We start from the raw sequence: 21,851 nt of genomic DNA on the forward strand, positions 1-21,851 counted from the left end.
TGTTTGTTCCGTGGTTAGAGGGGGAACCAGCACGTGTGTTGGCATAGTAAGGGTTAGAAGTCCTTTTAGGGATTTTTCAAGATTCCTTTGAGTTCGCGAGACTTCCTTTTGTAACGAAGGGTCTAATGTTTCAGTTACAAGCTGCTGAGTCATTTAGGTCAACATCTGGCCCATATCTGAGTATTCAGGTACTTAACTTTAAGCACTTAGGTACTAGAATACTGGTTTAGAAAGAAGGGGAGGGATGTCGTCCTCCACGTGGAATAGGGTGTTTCCTGACATGGACTGAGCACTTTGGGTAGCTACAATGTGAAGGCCTGGAACAAGATGACTATGGCTCAGTCTCAGGTTAAAGCTGGTCTGTCTAGACAAGCTCAGGGTCCACAGCTAGGCACGCGGTCACCTGTGCTGAAAGGACCAGGATGACCCTAACCCTAACTCTGAGAGAAAACACAAAGAAGGCTCTGATTCGGATACTGGGTCAAACTTGTAACTCTGAGGTTGACTTTGTCCCTCTTGCTTCATAAAGGCTCTTGCCAAAGCAGACAGGGTTGGGCTTGATCCAATTCAACAAGTTGATTCAATTCCATTTATTTACTTTTTATCTAAAAAACTGTAAATCTCACATGAGCAAAAACTCAGGGAGGAAGAGAGTCAAAGCCGACCTGGACAAGCCTCTGGTGGAGGAAAGCTATGTGTTTTTCAGGGTTTGATGGCACTGCGATGAACAATACCCTCTCAAGTTACAGACACAGCCCTCAGTGCCACCACTGTGGCACTGACCAACTTGGTGGCTCAGGGGCATAGCCCTTGCTGTGGCATTCCTGGTAAGGCTGTCTCTCCAGGGTGTGATTCCCAGAGCTGTTTTTTTTTTTTTTTTTTTTTTTTAAATAGTAGTACTTATACAAGGGTGTAGAATGATCCACAAAGCTTTTATATCTGAATGCTTGGTTTCCAGTGGTGGAACTGTTTGGGAAGGACTAGGCGGTATGGATTGGTTGGAGGAAGTGTGCTGCTGGGGGTGGGTTTGAGGTTTTAGAACCCTGTGCCACTCCCAGTGAACTCTTTCTCTTTGTCTCAGCATGTAAACTCTCAGCTCCTGCTCCAGCGCCATCCTTGTGTGTGCTGACAGGCTCCTTGCTGCGATTGCCATGGACTCACCCTCTGAAGTGGTAAGCAAGCCTTCAATTAAATGTTTTCTTCTGTTAGTTTTCTTGGTCACCTGCCTGTCTTTCCAGTGACAGAATGGTAACCAAGACGAGGGGTTGCACACTTCCTGATACGTGCAAGGTTCCGTCGAGGTTCCTCTGAGAGGAGGCAGTTAGCAAACAAGGAAAAACGAGAGACGTTCTGCTTTCTGGATTTTGTTGTTTGGAGAGCACTTAACGGCTGTGTGCCTTCCTGAGCTTTTAACAAAGTAGGTCACGACTCTGACTTTACCACGGATTGTAGCTCCTTCTCAAATGTGCTAAAATCATTGATTGCTTTCGCTTGGCCAGGCTAGGTGGCTTTTGCTACTTACCTGAAGCATGAAGTGTCTGTCCTGTACATTCTCCAGTCTCAAGTCTTTATTGTGGAGGTGAGCTTTTAAGCGGGTCAGAAACTCGTTCTGTCTGTTGATGTCTGTGGCCAAGATCAGGGAGCCCAGCTGCTGTTCAATATCCTGTCTGTATCCACAAGAACAAAAGAGAAATACACATTCACACAGCACATAGCGGCGATTGATTCTCTCACGCGGCTGGCCTCTTTAAATTTGTTTACCACACAACAGCCCAGTGGCTCACAGCCTGAGAGCAAGTCTTCTTGCTGCACAGAGAGACTGAGACCTCAGGCGGATGAAGCCGTGCTCAGGTCACATTCCCACAGTTGCCACGGGGGAAATTTTGAAAGAGTGAAGAAGAAAAGCAACATTTAAAAGGGGCACAGAAAGACTTGGAAAAAAAAATCATATAAGTTTGGAATATGCTTTTTGAAAGTTCAGAGTCGCCTGAACATTAAGATGTTCGTAGAGAAGGAGAAGGTGGTGGCAGTAGCTCTAATGTCTAAAAATATTTTTATGTCTTATTTGTGTGTGTGTGTGTGTGTGTGTGTGTGTGTGTGTGGTGCCACATGTATGGCAGTACCCATAGTGGCCAGAAGAGGGCGCGCTGGATTGCCCGGAGCTGAGGTTACAGCTGTCTGTGAGCTGCTTGCTGCGGGTGCTGCAAACTGGAGTCGTTTGGAAGAACAGTAAGTGCTGTTAGCCAGGGAGCCATCATCCCGGCCGAATGGGCATATTTGGGAGACAATGATGGTGAGGGTACTATAGGAGGGCTGAGTCAGTAACAGCACAAAATAGACAGGCCAGAAAGAGACAGGAGAATACCACTGAAAATCAGCAGGAAAGAGACACTTTCTACCGTACACAAGACGCAGAAGAAATGGGACATTTTACAGAAATAGTGCAGAGGAGGGCTTTGCTTCTCACACAGAAATCAGTCAGGAGGAGGGAGGACTGATCACGAACTGTGGTTCAAGTTCACCTTTAAAAACGGAACGTGCAGAAGCAGAGCGCATGGAGCACGGCTGGGCCGTCTAATGAGTCATGACTCCCTTGCGATTACCACCGGGTCAAAGAGCACTGTCCGCCAGTGTCCTCGGGGTGCAGTACCGCTTCCGTGCCGTCTCCAGCGCGCCTGCTGCCACTACCCCTTTGCTCTTTGTTTTATTGCCACTGTGCACGGTTAACAAAATGCTCCAATTTTAGCTGCTTTCAAGCTTTAAGTTTACCTGGCACATAATATTGCCATCCCGTTTTGCAGGTAGGCTTTGCACTACCTATTCTTTAACCATAATCTTATTCTTTGAGAATGTCATACACGTGTCCAATGTATTTCCACCAAACCCTCCCACATTCCTTCCCTTCAGCTGTCCCAGATCCCTTCACCCTGACCTCCCTCCCTTTCAATTTCATGCTACCCCCTTTTTTGGTTAATTGAGCCCAGTTGTTGCCATTATGTACATGGGTATAGAGTCACTGACTAGGGCGTGTCGGTGTTTTTGGTTGCTGTTCTTGTTTTGAGACAGGATTTCATATAGTCCAGGTTAAGGCCTTAACTTACTCTGTAGCCAGGCTGACCTTGAACTTCTGGTATTCCTGACTCTACCTCCCAAATGCTGGAATTTCAGTAGTATGCCACCATGTCTGGCTCCTGTCTTATCTTTTTGGCTTGAAATTGTTTTCAAACTGTGTTGACATAATTGTCATTATTATATTGTGTTCTATTATAATAATATACTATGATGTGTGCATCCATTTTTTCAGTTGCTTCTAGCTTCTACTATGAAAAAATGCCTCATAAACATGCTTTTGTACTTCTAATTATGCACACAAAGGTTTATCTTGGATGCAAAATTAGGAGTAAAATGTCCAGATCATGGGGTATGTTCATCTCTGATGTACAAGATACAAATTAGTGCAATGTGTCTGGGGAGTAACTGAGGAGTAGAGTAAAAATCATTTGATGGTAGACATGAGATGATTAAAATCTCATCTACAAATTTATATTAACATGTTAGCAAGGATGTAACTAGAAAGATATATAATGTAAAGATGCTTATCTTACTGTTGCTTCTAGTAACAAAACATCTTGGGGGAAAGAACCCATGAGGAGATTATAACTCTGCTATATTTGCGCTATGCAACTGCTACATACTATGATATATTTATTGATATGCAGAAATCTTATGTTTATTGTGTAAGAAAACAGGATACAAAAAAGTAAAGTTTGATCTCCGTGGTAAAAGAGAATAAATTATGTGTAAAGTAGAATTATGGTTGATTCTCTTTTTTATATTTTTCAATATTGTATGCATTTAAAAATGTGCATAGTTATTAAATTTATAATCAGAAATTATAACATGTTAATTAGGAAGATTGTATCCTGAGTCAAATTGAAAGACAAATTAAGAACATCAAGTAATTTTCACAGTATATAAAAAATGGCTACTATACATAATGTACAAAGCATTCTTACAAATGAATAACAGTGATAAGAAAATGGGAAAAGAGTAAAAATACTGTCTCTAAATAAGTAGCAATGGTTAATAAATATATAAATCTTTGCAGGGTCAGCTTATGTAAAAGGTTCACGGTGATTAAAGAGACACTCATCTTCTCTTTGCGTGTGTGTGTGTGTGTGCATATACATATATGTGAAAATTGTAAATATTTAAAATATAATAAAGGATACAACTCACTTTGAGAGATTGTTCATTGATAGATTTTCTTGCAACTCATTAATGTCATCAATGGCAACACAGCTAAGTATAACTTCTTAGAAAAACAATGTGATAATATGTAACAAGAATCTTTAAAATTCAGAGAATCACAGCATGGGAAATATATATATATGTATATATATATATTAGATTTCAAAATTGCAGGGAAAATAATATATTGTTATATCTGCAATTCTATTTTTCAGGTGATAAATATGATACCTTCCACTTTTCAAATGGAGTGCATGGATTTGTGTGTAAGCAGGCACTCAACCTAAAGAAAGATTTGATCATGTTTCTTCGCTATACTTTTACAGAAGTCCCTTTCCCAGAGGAAAAAATCCCTTGCTTCAAAACCATTCCTTACTCATGTAATGGCTTTTTGGCAGCACCTACATCTGTGAAAAAATATTTTCAAGAGTGAAAATCCCTCACTTCAAAATAATGCTTTATCGATGATGTTATGGCTTTATGGCAGCACGTACATATGTGAGGAGTTTCAAGAATGAAACAAACTACAAATAAAATTAGAATTAAAACATCTAATGGACACTTTAAGAGCGTACTGAGAACTCTTTCATCAGGTGGATATTGATGTATTATTGTCTCAAGTACAGTGTATCACTACATTATACTAGTTTCATGTTCTCTTTTACTTCATTTTTATTATAAAAATAAACATGTTATTCATAACGAAATAATTTGGAAACCATCTAATTTCCAAACAACAGTGAATAATTACTTCTATCTGGAAACGATATTGACAAACAGTCAACACAGTAACTTTCAGTAACATATTGGATGATGTAGAAAAAAGCCTTTTTATAATACGTGAACACTGTTAGGCTAGAAAGTATACTATAAGCTGGGTATGGTGGCCAGCGCCTCTAATCTCATCACTTGAGAGACTGAGGCAAGAGATTTGCTGTGAGTTTGATATCAGCTTGGGTTACAGAGTGATAACCTGTCTGAGAACAGCCTTTAAAAAATGGGATGGAGGAATACTCAGTGGTTGAGGGCACGCGCTGCTCTTGCTGAGGATTCGGGTTTCGTTCTTAGCATCCACACTGAACGGCTCACAAGTTCCTGTAACCAACTCCAGCTCCAGTAACGATGCCCTCTCTGGCCTCTGAGTGCACCGGAGTGTATGCACTGTACATACAGACAGGCAGGCACGCATGGAAACCAAAACACAAACACAAGACCACAAAGAATAACACACAGAGCCTGCATGTATGTCTTGCATTTTGTTACGATGTGGTTGTACTAAGAACACATCGAAAGGGAATAGAGCTGCTGGGCTAATGTGGACTATTCCTCAACGACAGGGCCACCCCCTCTTGTATTTTTCTTCTTTCAGCTATATGAACCTGTAACTATTCTGTCTACTGTTTTGCTCTTCAAAAATGACAACTTCACTATGCCTCCAATGAGCACTTTTCTCAGCTTTTCCTAGTTTCTGCATTTAACATATCTGGCTTCTAAAGGCTAGAAAAAATAACCTTAAAGTACTTCCTTGAGGGTAGAAAAACTAATAACGATGAATATAACTTTTGTTATAAAGTCCGCTCACGATTGTTATTATGTAACAATTAGTCTCCCAGCAACAGCAATTTATAACATGAAGACAAAGTAGCTCAGGAAGACACCATGGCTCAGAAATAAGTGGTATTTTTAATGCAACCCGAAGGCTTGAGTGGGAGTCTGAGGACCCTAACTGAAGCAGCAAGAAAGATCAGTAGGACAGGTTTGGGGGAATGGTTGGTCATACTGGGTCCTCTGTTCCTTCCTTCCCTCGCCCCCCAGTTATATTCTTTTCCCGTCCTCTCTCTCTCTCTTTCCCTGTTTTTTCCCCATGTTTGGTTTTTTTTTTTTTTTTTTTTGCTTTTTGGCCTTGTTTTATTTCCAGACTCAGTTCCTCTTGTAAGCTGAACATTCTTTCCAGAGCTGGCGAGCTATGTGAAATGGCTTTCAGAGGTCCAGAGAAAACCTTCCGAGTCCAGAGAACACTGCCTGACCTATGGCAGAGCACAAGTGACCCGTACCTCAAACTCCTAGATATCCTTAAGACAATGGCTGATTTTTGTCACGTGCCTAAGTCCTGTGGGTCCTGCACATTTCCATGAAAGAGAACAGAATTAGTGATGCTGTTGTAAAACAGCATATTGGCTAAGCTGGGGCCATGAGGAAAATGAGTACGATTCAGGCCAGACAAACAGTAGACTATGAAAATTAATATTTTCTGCCTAAAAGGCAAAAGACAGCTGGTCGTGGTGTTGTACACTTTTAATCCCAGCACTTGGGAGTCAGAATCAAGAGGATCTCTGAGTTCAGGGCCATCCTGGTCTACAGAGCAAGTTCTACACAGAGAAACCCTACCTTGAAAAAAAAAAGACAAACAAAAAAGATATTAAGCAAATCAATAATCCCCCCCCAAAAAGGCTAAGATCAATTCAGTTAATAAATGCATTTAATTTATTTTGTTTTATTTATTTTTGGAAGTGTGGAGTTTTTCTGTGTAGCCCAGGCTGCCCTCAGTCTCACAGTGATCCTCCTGCCTCAGCTTTCACACTGCTAGAAAATACAGGCATGAATTACAGCTTAACAAAATATTTCTGACTCCCACTTTCCCCTGAGACTGGCAATGAAAAAAGCAAACTTTGCTGGACTAATCCTTAATCTAGCTTGCAAATTCCTATGTTCTTTCTTGACAAATATTTATTCTTTGGATCTAAACGGGAGGACAGTTTTGCTAACATAAGGGACAGGAATTTGGCAAAGTGGAGCCTTGTTGGCGAAGAGTGTGAAAGTGGAGAGCTGCTTATTATCCTTTCCCAGACCCCCAGCTTTAGGTCATAGACCATCCCAGGCCCTTTCAAAGGGCACACAGAGATTCCTTTCTGGGTTTTTGTACCTGACACTGAGTCTCTTGCTGGACAATCAAGTGAGGGCAGGACTCCCAGCAGCTGGCTCCCTGCTACTGACAGGGCCCCCAGCCCACTCTGGAGAACACGATTTATCTTTATCGCGTGCACTTCAGACTGCTTCATCTCTGCAGCACTTACGTCATTTCCTTTGGCAAGTGAGCAAGAAGCCTCGATTCCCGCAGCATGCCGATGGTGGATCGCCAGTGGTGATTCTCCAGTACAGACATATTCTAGAAAGAAAGAAAACAAAAGCTGTAAAGGAGACGAGAGCTAGATAGTGATCTTCCGCAGCTGAACACACCTTGGGGGCAGCCAGTTTTTTCTTTCCAGCCAGAGGCCAACCAGAAAAGAAAACTTAAGTAAAAGGGCCATGTATGGCCTTGCTCTCAGGGAGTGCAGAGTTCCTTGGGAGCCCTGAGGAATCTAGGTTGACTAATCCTGTTCCAAATACATGAGCCTCCATCCCTGCTTTCCATGGGTCACAGAGGCGGCCCTACGCAGAGAAGAGCAAAGGGAAGCATTTGAAACCGGAACAGCTCACAGTAGGTGTCAGTGCTCTGCATTCCTGACTTCATCCAAGACGAGCAGAGGTGGGTGCCGCAGCTTCCGTGAGTATCTGCTGTGCTGACCTTAGCTGCTAAGAACTGATACTCAGCTCCCACGGCAGCTGGCCACACAGTCAGACTTCTCAGTCCCAGTCAACGTTTTCTTGTTATTGGAGAGGTGCTGGTTCTTTTACCGTAAGATAGTCTTTTTAGTTCTGAATATGTGCACGTGAGTTCAGGCACCCTCCGAGGTCAGAAGAGGCCATTACCTCTCCTGGAGCTGGAGTTCCCGGCTGAGCCATCTCTGTGGCCCCCAGTGACTGATGTTGAACGACTGTCAGGGGCACAGCCTGTCTACCTTTATGACCAGAGTGTTGATATGTAGCTTGTGAAGTCAGTGAAATGACCTCTATAGCTGCTTCCTTGACCAGTTATCCTGATAAGCTCACTTTTGGGGAACATCTATTATGTTTAGCTTCTCCCATGAACTGTTAGTGTAGGCTTGTCTTTCTGATTTTGGTTCTTCTGAAACACTGTGGCAGCACTTACAGGCTGTCCTTGAACTTAACATCTACCCCAGGCTGGCCTTTAGCTGTCAGTCTTCCTACCTCAGCCTCCTGAGTTCTGGGATTATAGGTATGTACCACCAAGCCTGGCCTCTGTAGTATTTAATAAGCAATTTTAAATTAATTAAAAAAGATAATATTTAAAACTGAAAGAAAACTGTTTAATTCCATTTATATGAGGTACCTTATGTGGTGACAGTTGTAAAGTGGAGAGGTGGTTGCCAGGGGTGGGAGGGGCAGGAGGATGGGGAGTTTTTGCTTTAATGGATATAGAATTTTATAAGATGTTCTAGAGACTCAGGGTGATGACAGCTGCGTACCATTATGACTATACTTAATACCACTGAATCACACACTTTAGAATGGCTGAGAAGGTAACTTTTATAGTGTGTATTTTGCCACAGTTCAAAAAGAAAAAAAAAAAAAAGAAAAAGAAAGCAAGGAAAATTGTTGTTCTAAGTTTGCTTCCTCTTTCTGTGATAAAGACCATGGCCAAAAGCATCTGGGAGGAAAGGATATATTTTATCTGAAACGGTATCTCACACTTTAAATAACATTATTTAGTGTTATTGCTTCTCTGAGGGAAGTCCGAGCAAGACCCTGGAGGCGGGAACCGAGGAGGGGCTGTGGAGAACCCTGCCTATTAGCTTGCTGCTGCGGCTTGCTTAGCCTGCTTTCTTGGCCTCCCGAGGACAACTTGTCCGGGGGCGGCACTGCCTCCAGTGAACTGGACCCTTCGACGTCATCAATCAATCAAGAAAATGCCCAGCTGGGTGTGGTGGCATACGCCTTTGATCACAGCACTCTGGGGGGAACAGAGGCAGGCAGATCTCTGTGAGTTAGAGGCCAGCTTGGTCTACAAAAGTGAGTCCAGGACAGCCAGGACAACACAGAGAAACCTGTCTGAGAAAAACAAACAAACAAACCAAACCAACCAACCAGCCAAACAAACAAACAAAGAAACCTAAGAACAAGAAAATGCCCTACCGGCTTGCCTAAAGGCCAGTGTGATGGAGGCATTTCCTCACTTGAGATTCTTCTTTCCAGAGAACTAGCCAAAATCAAAGCCGAAAACACCACAAGCAAAACCAAGCAGATAAAACAAATCTTACAATCTTAACCTTCAACTTGTTTTTAGCAAAGGAAAAGAGAAGCCCTGCGTGTGACACAATCTGGGGTCCCTAAAAAAACAAAACAAAACAAAACAAAGAACAAGAAACTCAAAAGCAACAGGAAAACCAACAAGGAAAACAAGTTTAAGAAAGCACTGATTCTTGCTTCCTAAATCTCTCCAGGACTCCTCTGGGCCGAGCTTTTTGAGTCGGTGCTTCAAGCCCATCCTCAGAGAGACCGTTAAGCTGCATTTGCCTCCTTCTTGCCAAGCAGTCATTATTCTCTATTAACCACTTGACCGTGTCTGAACCAGTGATGAAATGTTCTCACTCTCATCCACTGGTCTACACTCAACAAAGGAGAATGTGTGTTAGAAGTGACGTGATAGACTGATTTGGTCTGATTGTGAAGATTCGTGGGCATGGAGCACGATAGGTTAGCGTGACGTGACATGCTCAACCCTGCAGTCGCTCGTGAGCTCACTGCCAGACTAATCCAAGCAGATACAGACGTGAGCTACCTCCCACTGGCGTTTTCAGGAGGCCAAAACACTGTAACAAGACCTAATGGCAAATGACACTACATCTCTGGTGAGCGGAAGGAAAGTGTCAGGAGGCTGGCCGTCGGCACTGTTTTGTACGCCAGCCTGACTTAACGTCTTCATTAAAGATCTTCCTGCAGACAGAAGATGAGCGGACATAGGAAATTTGCTGGTGCAAGCGTACTTGGATAAGAGTACCAAGGAAACGAGGGGAGAGTGAGGGAGGGACCCTGGTGTCTGTGATTGCAGACTGCCTTGCGTGGGAAGAGTCTCTTACAAATGAGAGTTTGGTCAGGATGGCTTTGGAGCCAGGGCCGCCGCTCTGGTTACTCAGAGGAGTAAGGCATGAAGGGCAGTGAAGAGAGGGCCCAACCAGGCACCGAGTCTGGGCAAGCACTCTGTTTAACCTTGCTTAGCCCTCACTTAGCCCCCGGGTGTTCTTAACTCAGGTGTAACCAACGCTTGCCCTGGGAGGCAGTGTGTGAGCCTGGCACCCACAGGGGCGGCACAGGAGCGTCTTCAGCCGGGGCCTGCCAGTGTTCAGACCTGGGCCGTGCCGTGTACATGCTTCTTGTTGCCTCCCAAGAACTTCCTCCGTGCTGCTGTGTCTAAGCGCCCAGAAGCCAGAACGTTACAAGCTCACAGATACCTGCAATTAGACTTAATTTTGCCCCCAATTTTCAGAACTGGTATCTAAAAATGTTAAGTCATTCGGTCATGTCCTGCTTATTTGTAAACATTAGCATTTTGTCATCGTGTTTTTGCATATTAAATGTATTCAGGGAGCCTAAACACCATTTGCTTTTAATGCGTGTTCATTTCTCCTAAAAAAAGCACATGAATAATGTATTATTGAAGCCAGAAATTTTAAATCAAGATTTACCCCTGTAACTGCTAGTTTCTTTCCTTCCTTCATTATGGGGCTAGAATACAACACCTCACACGTGCCAAGAAAGGCATATGCTCTACTTCTGAGCTATATCACCAGCCCTGGACCAAGGATTTTATTATTCATGTACTTACCGATTTTCATGTGTGTGTGGCATGTGCCTGTGTGTGTGTGTGTGTGTGTGTATGTGTGTGTCCGTGCTTGCACCTGTGTAAAGGCAGAGGGCAGCAATGTTCTCCTTTATTGCTCTCTGTCTTATTCCCAGGAGGCTGGCTCTCTGAGCCTGTAGCTAGGCTGGTGGTTACACCCTACAGAACACCCTGTCTCTGTCTCCTTCCTATCCCCAGTGCAAGGTGTATTGTCACGGTCAGTTTTTCACGCGGGTGCTAGGAATTCAGTCTCGGGCGTTTATGTTCACACAGCAAGTGCTCTTACCCCCTAGGCCATCTCCTCAGTCCCTAGAATTTTAGTTTAATGTCATGTATTTATTATCTGTGAAGTCACTATTATAGTGTCACCATATTTCTCTGTAACAAAAGTAGTGCTATAAGTTGATTTCTGTAATTTGGCCTATAAAATTTAAATAGTTTCTGAGATTGAGCTTATAGTGTAAATTGTTCTTAGTAGCTCACTGGCCTTTAAAAGTACTGAACATTTGGGGAAAATAATTATTCGGAATAATCAAAGTTATTGGTAGTTATTTTAGGACACTGAGGTGTGTGTGTGTGAGGGATTCTGGAACCTCAATTTCAGGAGACATCTTTTAATATCTCTAATGGTTCGTTTGGTGTTTTTAAACCTCAGGCAATATGTGCGACCCAGAAGAGGTAAGCCTCTCCTCTGTAAAATGGAGAAGGGTGCTCGTGAAAGGTGTCTGAAGAAGCAGAACTTTGACCTGACAGCCTGGAAGGCTCGTTCTAGGCAGGCTAGTGTGAATGCCTAAATGGGGGTCCTGACACCGTGCATGCCTGAGCACTGCGTGGAAGGTCTTCATGCATTCCCGAGGGCACACATGTGACATTCGGAGATTGTGTCTAGCCATGACTGCTATCGGAGGCAAGGAACATTTCTTACGGTCTCCGTACCACAGTAGAGGCCACGGTGCCACATAAAGAAGTAAATACTTGTTCAATCGGTACCGAATCCTTAAAAGGAACAAGATTTGAATCTTGGGCCAATATCTGGTAGAAGCCAGAGTTGGAATTTTCTGTTGTGAAATCCTCAGGCTTTCGTTAAAGACAAAGGTGTTCCTAAACTATTATATCAGCTGGTTCTTCTTCATTACATATTCACAGAGAGCCAGATAAATGACTCCAGAAGTAAAATATCAGGTAGCACTTCGTACTGCTGAGTGCAAGTAAGATCACTGTAAAGAATTTTAGTCATTCCAACCCATCCTGAATGGTTTACTCATGGCTTACATGACAATCAGTGGCAAAAACAGTGGCATATCCGCTAATGCCAGCCGTGTGCTGGGCACTGCCAACGGAGTGAATGCATGGCCGAGACTTGCTGACCATTGGACACATAGCATGTTTTTTTTTTTTTTTTTTTTTTTTTTTTGAGGCTGGGGCGGGGGTGGGGTGGGCGCATGGTGGGAAGAGGGGCTTGGCGGAACAGCAAGGCTATGATGAGAATCCCGAGGTTGGTGCCGTACACTGTGTGTCTGGCTATTACAGAGTCTTGGTGAGCAGTGGGTTCCTTAGCAAAAACCCTGTGTGGCCAGATTTGGGTTTGAGGAAGCTCCTCCTGGCTGCACAGTGGGGAAAGGACTGTAACCAGGCAACAGGGAATAGAGCGGATATAAGGAGGCAGGAGGAGGTCCATGTCCTGAACCCCGGGAAAAGAAGGCTGAGCATCAGGCTAGTCACTGGTATTCCTAGAAAATTGTCAGAAATGACAATGGCTTCTCCCTGGAACTGGAACAGCCCTTCTGTGACAGGCTCCTCTGACTTTGACAGCGGCCCATTGCATAGTCCAAAAGAGGCAGATGAGAAAAAGAGGACAGACATGGCCGGGAGGTGAGAACATGTGGTAAGATGATGCCTCCTTACGGTCCCCTGACACCCTCACAGGGGGGGAAGGACACCAGGCACCACATCTGTTTGCCCTGGAGAAGCGTCAGCTCAGCAATTTCACATTGTCCCAGTGGCAATATATGTTCCTGTCTCAGATCCCACATGCTTGCAGTTTTAAGGATAATCTTTAAAAAAATTATTTATTTTGTGTAGGTGTGTGTGTGTGTGTAAGTGTGCAAGGCACTCTTCTGCACATGTGCATCTAGAGGTTAGTGGTTGGCTCCAGGCATCTTCCTCTATTGCTCCCCACCTTATTTTTGAGACAGGCTCTCTCTACTGCGCCCAGAGCTGGCAGCTTCAACTGGAGAGGCAGCGAGTGTCAGGGACCCTATTCCCCCTGCTTTCCCAGCGCTGGGGTTAGAGGCTTACCATAACCACAAGGCCTAACTGTCACACGGGCGCTGGGGATTCCAGCTCAGGTCCTCAGGCTTCCACGACAACCAATGAAGCCATCTCCTGAACCCAAGGACAATTTTCACCTGAATGTTGAGAGAATGGATAACCTTCCACCTTTGTGGCCATAAGAACCACTAGAATTTTAACTAGGGAAAACAAAACCTGTACACCGTCAGAGACGAAAGAACTCCACTCCTTATTCTTCTTTTCCGAATTACCAACTATGATGTCCCCTGGAGACAAAACAATCTCTTTGATTGCTGGCATTTAATAAACCACCAACACAGGTTTTCAAATTAAATCAAGAGGCTGTCTATCAAAGGGTATCTGGCATAGCTGAATTGCTGCCATGCCATGTAAGACAGCTTTTCTTTCTGTTTTTTTTTTTTTAATAGTGGTTACCTTCTTCCATATCTATCTATCTATCTATCTATCTATCTATCTATCTATCTATCTATCTAACATCTATCTATCTATCTATCTATCTATCTATCTATCTATCTATCTATCTATCTGTGGTAATGGGGCTTGAACCTAAGGTCATATACACACAGGCAATCTCTCTACAACTGAGCTCGAACCCCAGTTTTCTTTTTTCTGTAATAGTTTGAGACAGGGTCTCTTCAAATTACCTTGACTCTGCAACCCTGCTCCCTCAATCTCCTTGAGTAGCTGGGATTCTAGGCCTGTGCCGCCATGTCTGCTGCTGTCACTCTATTTATTGGAAGCTTTCTTTGATGAAAATACTTAGAATGATGTTGATAAACTGAGAGTCTGGTCTCCAAAGGAATCATATGCTTTCCCACTTTTAAATCTAGAGGATACAGGAAGAAAAACAACAGCATGAACGCGGTTTGTGTTTTCGTTCTTAATTGCTCACGGAATGACTCTGGAAATAACAGTTTCTGCCCAGCTCTCGCCTCACAAAACAAATGGTCTCCTTGGAGATATCCCAAGGGCCTTATCCGGGAGGTCTCAAAGGAAGAGAAGTTCAAAATAAGACCTCAGTCTTTGACAATCCTCTGGCCCTGCTTTGAACCCTGTTTGACTATTCTTTCTTTCGCTCATTTTATCTGCCCAAGACTGATCCCAGAACAAGGAATCCAGGTTCACCTGCCGTGCATGGGGGACCTGTTCACATTAGGGCCGGAGAAACTTGCTGAAGAGGAAAACCAATTTTGACTCTCCCTCACAGAGTTTGATACTGTGCCTAGCGCACCTTTCATTCCACAGAAATTACAAGGGCGTGAATAATCTTTGAAATTATGTATTTGAAGAGCAGCCATGGAGACATTCCTCCTGGAATGTCAGCCCGGTGAGTGTGATTCAGAGTCATTCGGAAGAAACAGGAGGCCGGGCCGTGGTGGCACACGCCCTTAATCCCAGCATTCGGGAGGTGTCTGTAAGTTTCTACAGAGTTCCAGGACAGTTAGGGCTGCACAGAGAGACTATGTCTGGAAAAACCAAAACAAGCAAGTAGAAAAAGGAGTTTGAAATGTTAATCCCCACCCCTGCTTGCCTGTAGCAAATGGCTAGGAAAAAGCCATACCTTGTGCTAAACCCTGTTACCAAACCTGGCGCTAGGCTTACTCTGCAGCTGGATGAGCCCATCTGTGGCACTGTTGTGTGTGGTGGTGAGTAGCGTCGGAGGGGTGGGAAGCGAGCTCCGGGGCCTTCCCTTCACACCTGTCCCTCTTGGCGTCCCTTCCTGGACACATGGACCGCTTTTAGTCTGAGGGAGGCGTCGGTGGAAGGGCCTGCAGCGCCCTCACATGGACCCTGGCTGTCAGGTCAGCTTGTGAGTGGGGTCCGGAGTGCAGGCAACGGCAGGTGCCCTCCTGGGACCCCGCCTCACTCCGGCCGCCCCTCTCCTTATCTCAGAGCAGAGGCTTGTGCTGAGCGCTGCGTGGTGATCTTCACCAGCGTGGGAGGCTCCCAGGAGGAGGAGAGGAACAGCCTCACACTCGACTTACAGCCGGCCTGGACTCACAGCCGCACGAACACGGCTCATCTCCCCTGTGGTTCTCTCCTTGATTACATGTGTGTGTGAGCATGTAGCATCCTGCACATTGTTTCTGAGCCCTCTTCCAAGTCCTCTCTTTCCAGCCTGCTCCTCCTTCCTGTCAGGGAGCAGACCACACAGCCTAGATTGTTGTGTCTCCCGGAGAGAGCAGGAGCACATTTTACTGCACCAGCTAACATTTTGGATACAAGGAATTACAGAAAATCAATACTAAATATTAAAAAAACAACACCTGTGAATGTTCTTTAGTTAATTCTTCAAACGTCTTTCAAACTAGAATTAAGTTTGTTTGGATAATTCTCATTCTGTGCACCTGAATTTGAACTAATGTTTAGGGCAGAAATTATGTTTTCTTTATTTTTGGATTCCATGCTGATCTATCTAATAAAAAGCCACCAGTTAAAAATATACAAGGATATTCAAATTGTATCAAAAATCCAGGAATTTTTATTGTATTAGACTATTTACTTTTAATAAAGAAATAAACAATAAAAATTATTAAACATGATCTATATTTCCAAAATTTTGAGTAAAAAATTCCTTATAGCTGGGTGGTGCCTTTAATCTCAGCACTCAGGAGGCAGAGACAGGCAAAGCTCTGAGTTTGAGGCCAGCCTGGTCTACAGAGCAAGTTCCAGGACAGCCAGGGCTATACAGAGAAAAATTTGTTTAAAAAAAAAAAGAGAATTTATTATTTTAAGAAAATCATTTTACATAAATCAGATTGGAATATTTTTTTTAGATTCTATTTTAATTACTGGTGAGGGCATAACTCTTTATTATTAATAATATTTGATGTTTCTGGTTTTATGGCTTTAGCATCTGCATACTTCTTTCTGATTTGTCTGAATAAGAAAGCATTTTATATATTTTCGAAATATTTTTTTATTTAATTGTGCGTGTGTGTTTGTGCGTATGGTGTGTGAGTGTATGTGTGTGTATGGTGTGAGTGTGTGTGTACGGTGTGTGTGTGTGTGTGTGTGTGTGTGTGTGTGTCTTGCTGTATAGGTCAGGCTGGCCTCAAGCTTTAGGTCTGCCTCCGCTGCTTTTCAAGAGTTAAGATTGCTGGGTGAGTCACCATGTCCAGTGGCGACCTATACTTGTATGTGCAGGCGTGTGGACATGTCAGGTCAAAGGGTACCACTTCAGAATCAGTTCTCTTGCGGGGCCTGGGCATTGAGCTCAGGATGAACGCAGAGGAATACGTAGAGGGTACCCACTGAGCCATCGACTAGCCCAGTTGTGTCTTTGTATACACTGCATGCTAAAGCATACTCTTGTAACCTTTATTTTAAGTACGAACGAGTCAACACCAGCAGATACTTCACTGTTATGATTTTAGGCTCGTGGGGGAATTAGAATGATAAGTTTTCACGATAGTTGGGGTGGATCAAGCAGCCATAGTTGACAGGTTTCCTTTGTCTAGTGAATACATTTGAGAAAGTCAGTGCTCACAGGAATAGAGTCCGCTGGGTTGCTGAGGTGTAACTGAGGACAGTCCTTCATTTCCCCCTATTCAAATGTCTGTTTTCATCAACCAACAAGCTCCTGAGATAGTTTTGGAAAATTGGTTTCATTTGATGGTTTTGATTATTTATTTATTTATTTATTTATTTGAGACAGGGTTTTTCTATGTAGTCCTGGCTGTCCTGGAACTTGTTTGAGACCAGGCTGGCCTCAGACTCACAGGGATCCTTCTCCTTCTGCCTCTCGAGTACTTGGATTAAAGGTGTGAGCCACTATGCCCATCTTTTTGGTTTATTTTTAAGCTCATCATAAAAAACAAACAAACAAACAAACAAAAACAGTTGTAACTGTAGGCACTGGCTGATGGTCCACGGGATCCAGTGATGAGCAAGATGCCAAGTGGACCGTCCCTCTGTAATGAAAGCCCTTGGAAGGAGAAGGGCTTTTCTTCGTGTTCCAATTGTACTTTACTGGAAATAAATATACCCTTGAGCTGAAAACTCTTGCTTAGTGGAGCTGTTTTATGATACTCTATTAAGAGTTCTTTTTAATTACGCAACAAAACAAAATCTAAAATTGGGATACACAACTCTCCCGTATGAAACAATTTTGTTAACAATAGCTGAAGTACAGCTGAAAACTCCTAACGGCACATGGCTGAAATCCTAGCACCTGGAGGCTGAGGCAGGAGAGCTGAGAATTCGAGACCAGCCTAAGCTATATTGTAAGTATGAAGCTATTTTGGCTCATGTGAATCCTTGTCTCAAAACAAACAAACAAACAAACAAACAACAACAAGCCAGAAAGTTAAGACTATTTTGAGAGTAGTAATAAAGGCCAGCCAATCATGCTGGAGAACTATTTTAGAACAACAAAAAAATACATCTCTTATCTTTGATAACAACCCTTTCACTCCAAGGCCAGTCAAGTTTAGAAATGGGTCCAGAGACTCAGATCTGAATTCAAACCACAGGTAGAAAACAGATATTTAAGATCTGCAAGTACCAGCTTCAACTAACCACGAAGGATATTTTAAGGTACAAGAGTAGGTTCATGGATCTTGTTTGTTGACTTAGGACAGTTTCAAAGCTGCTTTGGGACAAACTAAGGTGTTTTCTTTCTTTTTTTTTTTTTTTTCCGAGACAGGATTTCTCTGTGTAGTCTTGGCTGTCCTGGACTAACTTCGTAGATGAGGCTGATCTCTAACTCACAGTGATCTGCCCGCCTCTGCCTCCCAGAGTGCTAGGATTGCAGGCATGCATCGCTGCACCTGGCTCAAAGTAAATTTTTTTGTATACCTTTGTACATCAGTTTAGCTTTCTACAGGGCATAGACTGTCTCTAATTCAAACCATGGTCTTTGGCTGTAGCGTCACTGAAGTTGACCATCTTTGAGGGCAAGGAGGTTCAAGCTGGGCACCTAAGGCAGTCGACTGTACTGACTCCTCACTTAGCTTTTTTATGTTTACTTTGACTTTTTTCTTACCTGGTACAGGTTGGCAAGGTGGTGATTAGTTTTGATCAAAAATGGCTGGTTGACCCCTGGATGGTCGACGTCGTGAGCTGCTGCAGCCAGTAGCCCAAGCATGATGTCCAGAGGCGTGAGGAAGCTGGCCAGCTGTTAAAACATAAAACCCAGAGCTTGATTGTTACTGCTGACAGCGAGGCGACAGGCACACAGAACCGCAGGAGCAAGACAGAGGGCAGTGTGGAGGTCACTGGGCCAACACAACCTGTCCTCTCCTACAGTCTTTCCCTCCTGAGAACACCTTCTGTTGTTGCAGTGACATAGCCTGTGGGCAACACTGATGACTGATGGGCAGGAGAAGCAGAGAAGCCAGCCTCACTCATAGAGAAAGTTGCAAATGAAAGAACAAGTAAGTCAAAGGAATAAACAGACTTAAACAAATCACCAGTGTTTCTTTGTTTAAAACACTCATTTAAAAATGTTACTATTCTTTCTCTCTCTCTTTCTCTCTCTCTGTATGTGGGTGTGTGCAGGCGTATGCATCCCACGGCATGTGTGTGGACTTCCACTGTGGGATGTGGGGACTGAACTTAGATTTCCAGGCTTTTGTGGCAGGTGCTTTTACCTATTAAGTGTTTTATCTGCCTGCCCTTAATCTCCCCCTGACCCTCCCTTTTAAAAGCCTGTATCTAGGGTTGAACCTAGGGCCTCACACATGTTTGTCAGCCACACTACAACTGAATTTGGGCCCCAGCTCTGGTGTATTTTAACTGATGTCTGTCTTTGCCACTTCTTTGAAAGAAGTAAATTAACTGCAGAATTTGCATACTTCCCCAGTGTGGAACAAATGGTGAGGGATGTATGAGAATCTTTAAATTTTTGTCAGCGAGGAAAACAAACAGGAAAATGGGGAGCCTGATTTAAAAGTAAAGTGTGTGATGTAAATTTTAGATGACTCAGAGATTAGGAAGGCCTTTGGTTTACAGGTATGGGGCATCCTTTCAGCGCTATCCAGGCGCTTATGTGACATCTCTGTGTTCAGTGGCTTTTGCTGAAGCATCTGCATATTTAATAAATTACTGAAATGGACTGAACTAAGCAGACTCTGAAAATTATTTTAAAAAAACCCTCAAGAAAATTCCTACTATATATTATACCGAAACCAAAATTTTTGAGTAACTGCCTTGATGGAGACAACCATGACGTTACACTACCATTATGTCTTTATCCTGACTTTGGGTTGGCTCTTTGTGCCAGCAGATGCTTGCTAGGAGAACTTGGACATTCACCAGTTTATTTGGATTCTGAATCAAAAATCTCCCATTAGGCAAGTAGAAATAGGACTTGAAACTGGAGCTCTGATCCCATTTATTGGTCACAACCCACAAGCTGGGAAGCCTTTTCCAGGAAAGCTCAGTGCTAATGGTGTGTGTGGTAAAGGTCCGTCGCACAAGTGCTGGTCTTTGGGACCACCGAGGATACACAAGAGGTGGCTTGGGTTTTTTCTGGCCTCACGTAGCCCTGAAAATCAATAAACTATGGAAGGAAATTTTGGAAAATCCGCATCTCTCTTCATGGACGTGGTAAGGTCCTAGGGCTGACATTGGAAATGTTAGTCTGAAGAATTTACATTCCTGTCGTGAAGGATTCCTAACACTGGGAAATCTGAGGCTTAGCGATTTGCTGACTTGGCATCTCCACATGGCCGAGCAGACAGGCATCTGGGTCTTGCTTTACCTTTGGCTCCTTCAGGTAACAGTGCATGGCCTGGGTGACGTCAGCTGCATGGACAGCATTGTGGTACGGGTTGTGACCATGGTAATCTTCCTGAACCATGACTAGGAGGAAAATAGAAAGGTTAGTCAGCCAAAAGCGAAACAAGAATGACATAGCAGGTTAGACTTATTTGAGGTGCTTTTTGCTCAAAAGAATCAGAGCTTCCACAGTGCACACCTGAGGGGTCATTCAAATGAGGTGGCTTGCAAGCCTTGTACCACAACTGGGCTGTTAGCAATGGGGAGGAAAGGGAGAGAAAGGCCAGAAGGGTTCATGACGCTCTTGGGCTTTCTTCCCTCTTTCATAAATCACTCCTTTCTGGCTTTTCATAAAGGCTCTCACGGACAGGAAAAACAAATTTGGAGGAAAAAGGACAACTTTACTTCACACCATCATTTAATTATCTATGTTTGCTGCCCTTTATTAACAGCATGCTGTAGATGATGCTTTCTTTCATAGCCTTGTATGCTAGACTCCTGCTATCTAGTGATTGGATTACCTTGAGTGACAAACACTCATGACAAATCTAGGCCTCCGGTAGTTAGCTATTACAAGGCTGCACTGATCCAAACGAGGCCTCCATGGTTCATGTCTCCCCGTCCAGAGCCTCATCTTTCATGCCCCTCCAGCGCAATGCAAGGCTTAGAGTGCCATGTCCAACACTAGGCAACCCAGTTTTGGTTTGTTGCTTACAGAAGCAATAACCAAGTCCATGCTAAGGATGCAATATGTTCAGTGCATTTAGAATGTCCGGACTTAAAATAGCCATATCCTTTTAGCCTATGCTACGAATCAGGCTTCAGGTTCTGCTGTTAATTCAGCTGTCAAAGCTGTTTTTCTTGTATGCTCTGGGGGCACATATACATGTCCAAAGAATCTGTATCTCTTCAGAGCAATCAAAATTATTTGGCTCTTCTCTTGTCCATTACTTTGCTCAAGCGATTAAAAACAAATCAGCCCGAGGTTGCTTATGATCCTGGAAAGGAGCCAGGCTATGGCTGGTTTCACAGATTTCTACTATGCTGTGTGTCTTTATTCAGTAGGCTTGTTTCATATCATATGTAAACTCTGGCTCTGTCACTTATCTGTGATGTGCAAATTACTTGACCACACTCCTCAGCTTTCTTCCCTGACTTTGGGATGGCAATAGTGTGAGTCCAAGTGTCTTTGCGTGACTCCTCTATGAATGTATGCACGTCCCTAAAAGAGGACCCAGGAGATGAACGTGCAGTGTGAGCCTGGTGGCTGATCTTCTTCCTGGCCGCTTTCATCTTCTTCCTGATGGCACCGAGTCAACTTCCAAATTCACAGAACAGCCACACGGCAAGTCAAAAACTTGGAGATGCACTACACGGCAGAGGCAAGCCATCTGGTGATGAGACTTTACCTCGGACAAATCATGTGGGGAGATGAGCACAATCACAGAACCAAAGGAAAACTGGGGCTGTTTTTAGAGAAAGAATGATGGCAGCATCATGTGGGAAGTTGGTGGGCTTAGACCTGTGTGTGAACTGAGGCTCTGTCACTTGCTAGTAATTAGCCTTGGGAAAGTAATGAAACCTCTTGGGTATTCTCTGTAACTGTGGTATAGATGGTGATAATAATGGCCAACTTTTGAGTGTCTTCAAATAATTAGACATGATTTACCTAAAGCATTCCACCTATAGTGAGTGGTATGTGAATAGTGGTTATAATTAATTTTAAAGATTTTCAGCCACTCACGTTGTGACTAGAGTTTTCTGGGGGCATATCTCATTGGAATTTTCTTAGTATGGGAGCATTGTGAAGAACTGTCTTCACACC

The 21,851-nt window shown here is 43.6% G+C and overlaps 1 protein-coding gene across 2 annotated transcripts in view; it reads right to left on the bottom strand.

Annotated features, from left to right (window-relative positions):
* Pde7b (phosphodiesterase 7B) overlaps nt 1–21,851 on the bottom strand; it is a 304,571-nt gene that overhangs the window by 13,799 nt on the left and 268,921 nt on the right. For both annotated transcript variants that reach the window (XM_021647353.2, XM_021647352.2), the window contains 4 exons: nt 20,010–20,110; nt 18,291–18,422; nt 7,326–7,417; nt 1,523–1,667 (listed from right to left, as the gene is read on the bottom strand). In XM_021647353.2, the coding sequence (XP_021503028.1) occupies nt 1,523–1,667; nt 7,326–7,417; nt 18,291–18,422; nt 20,010–20,110 (470 nt within the window). The remainder of the gene's footprint in view (nt 1–1,522; nt 1,668–7,325; nt 7,418–18,290; nt 18,423–20,009; nt 20,111–21,851) is intronic.

Source organism: Meriones unguiculatus, chromosome 20, assembly GCF_030254825.1.
Source record: "Meriones unguiculatus strain TT.TT164.6M chromosome 20, Bangor_MerUng_6.1, whole genome shotgun sequence".
NCBI classification, from domain to species: domain Eukaryota; kingdom Metazoa; phylum Chordata; class Mammalia; order Rodentia; family Muridae; genus Meriones; species Meriones unguiculatus.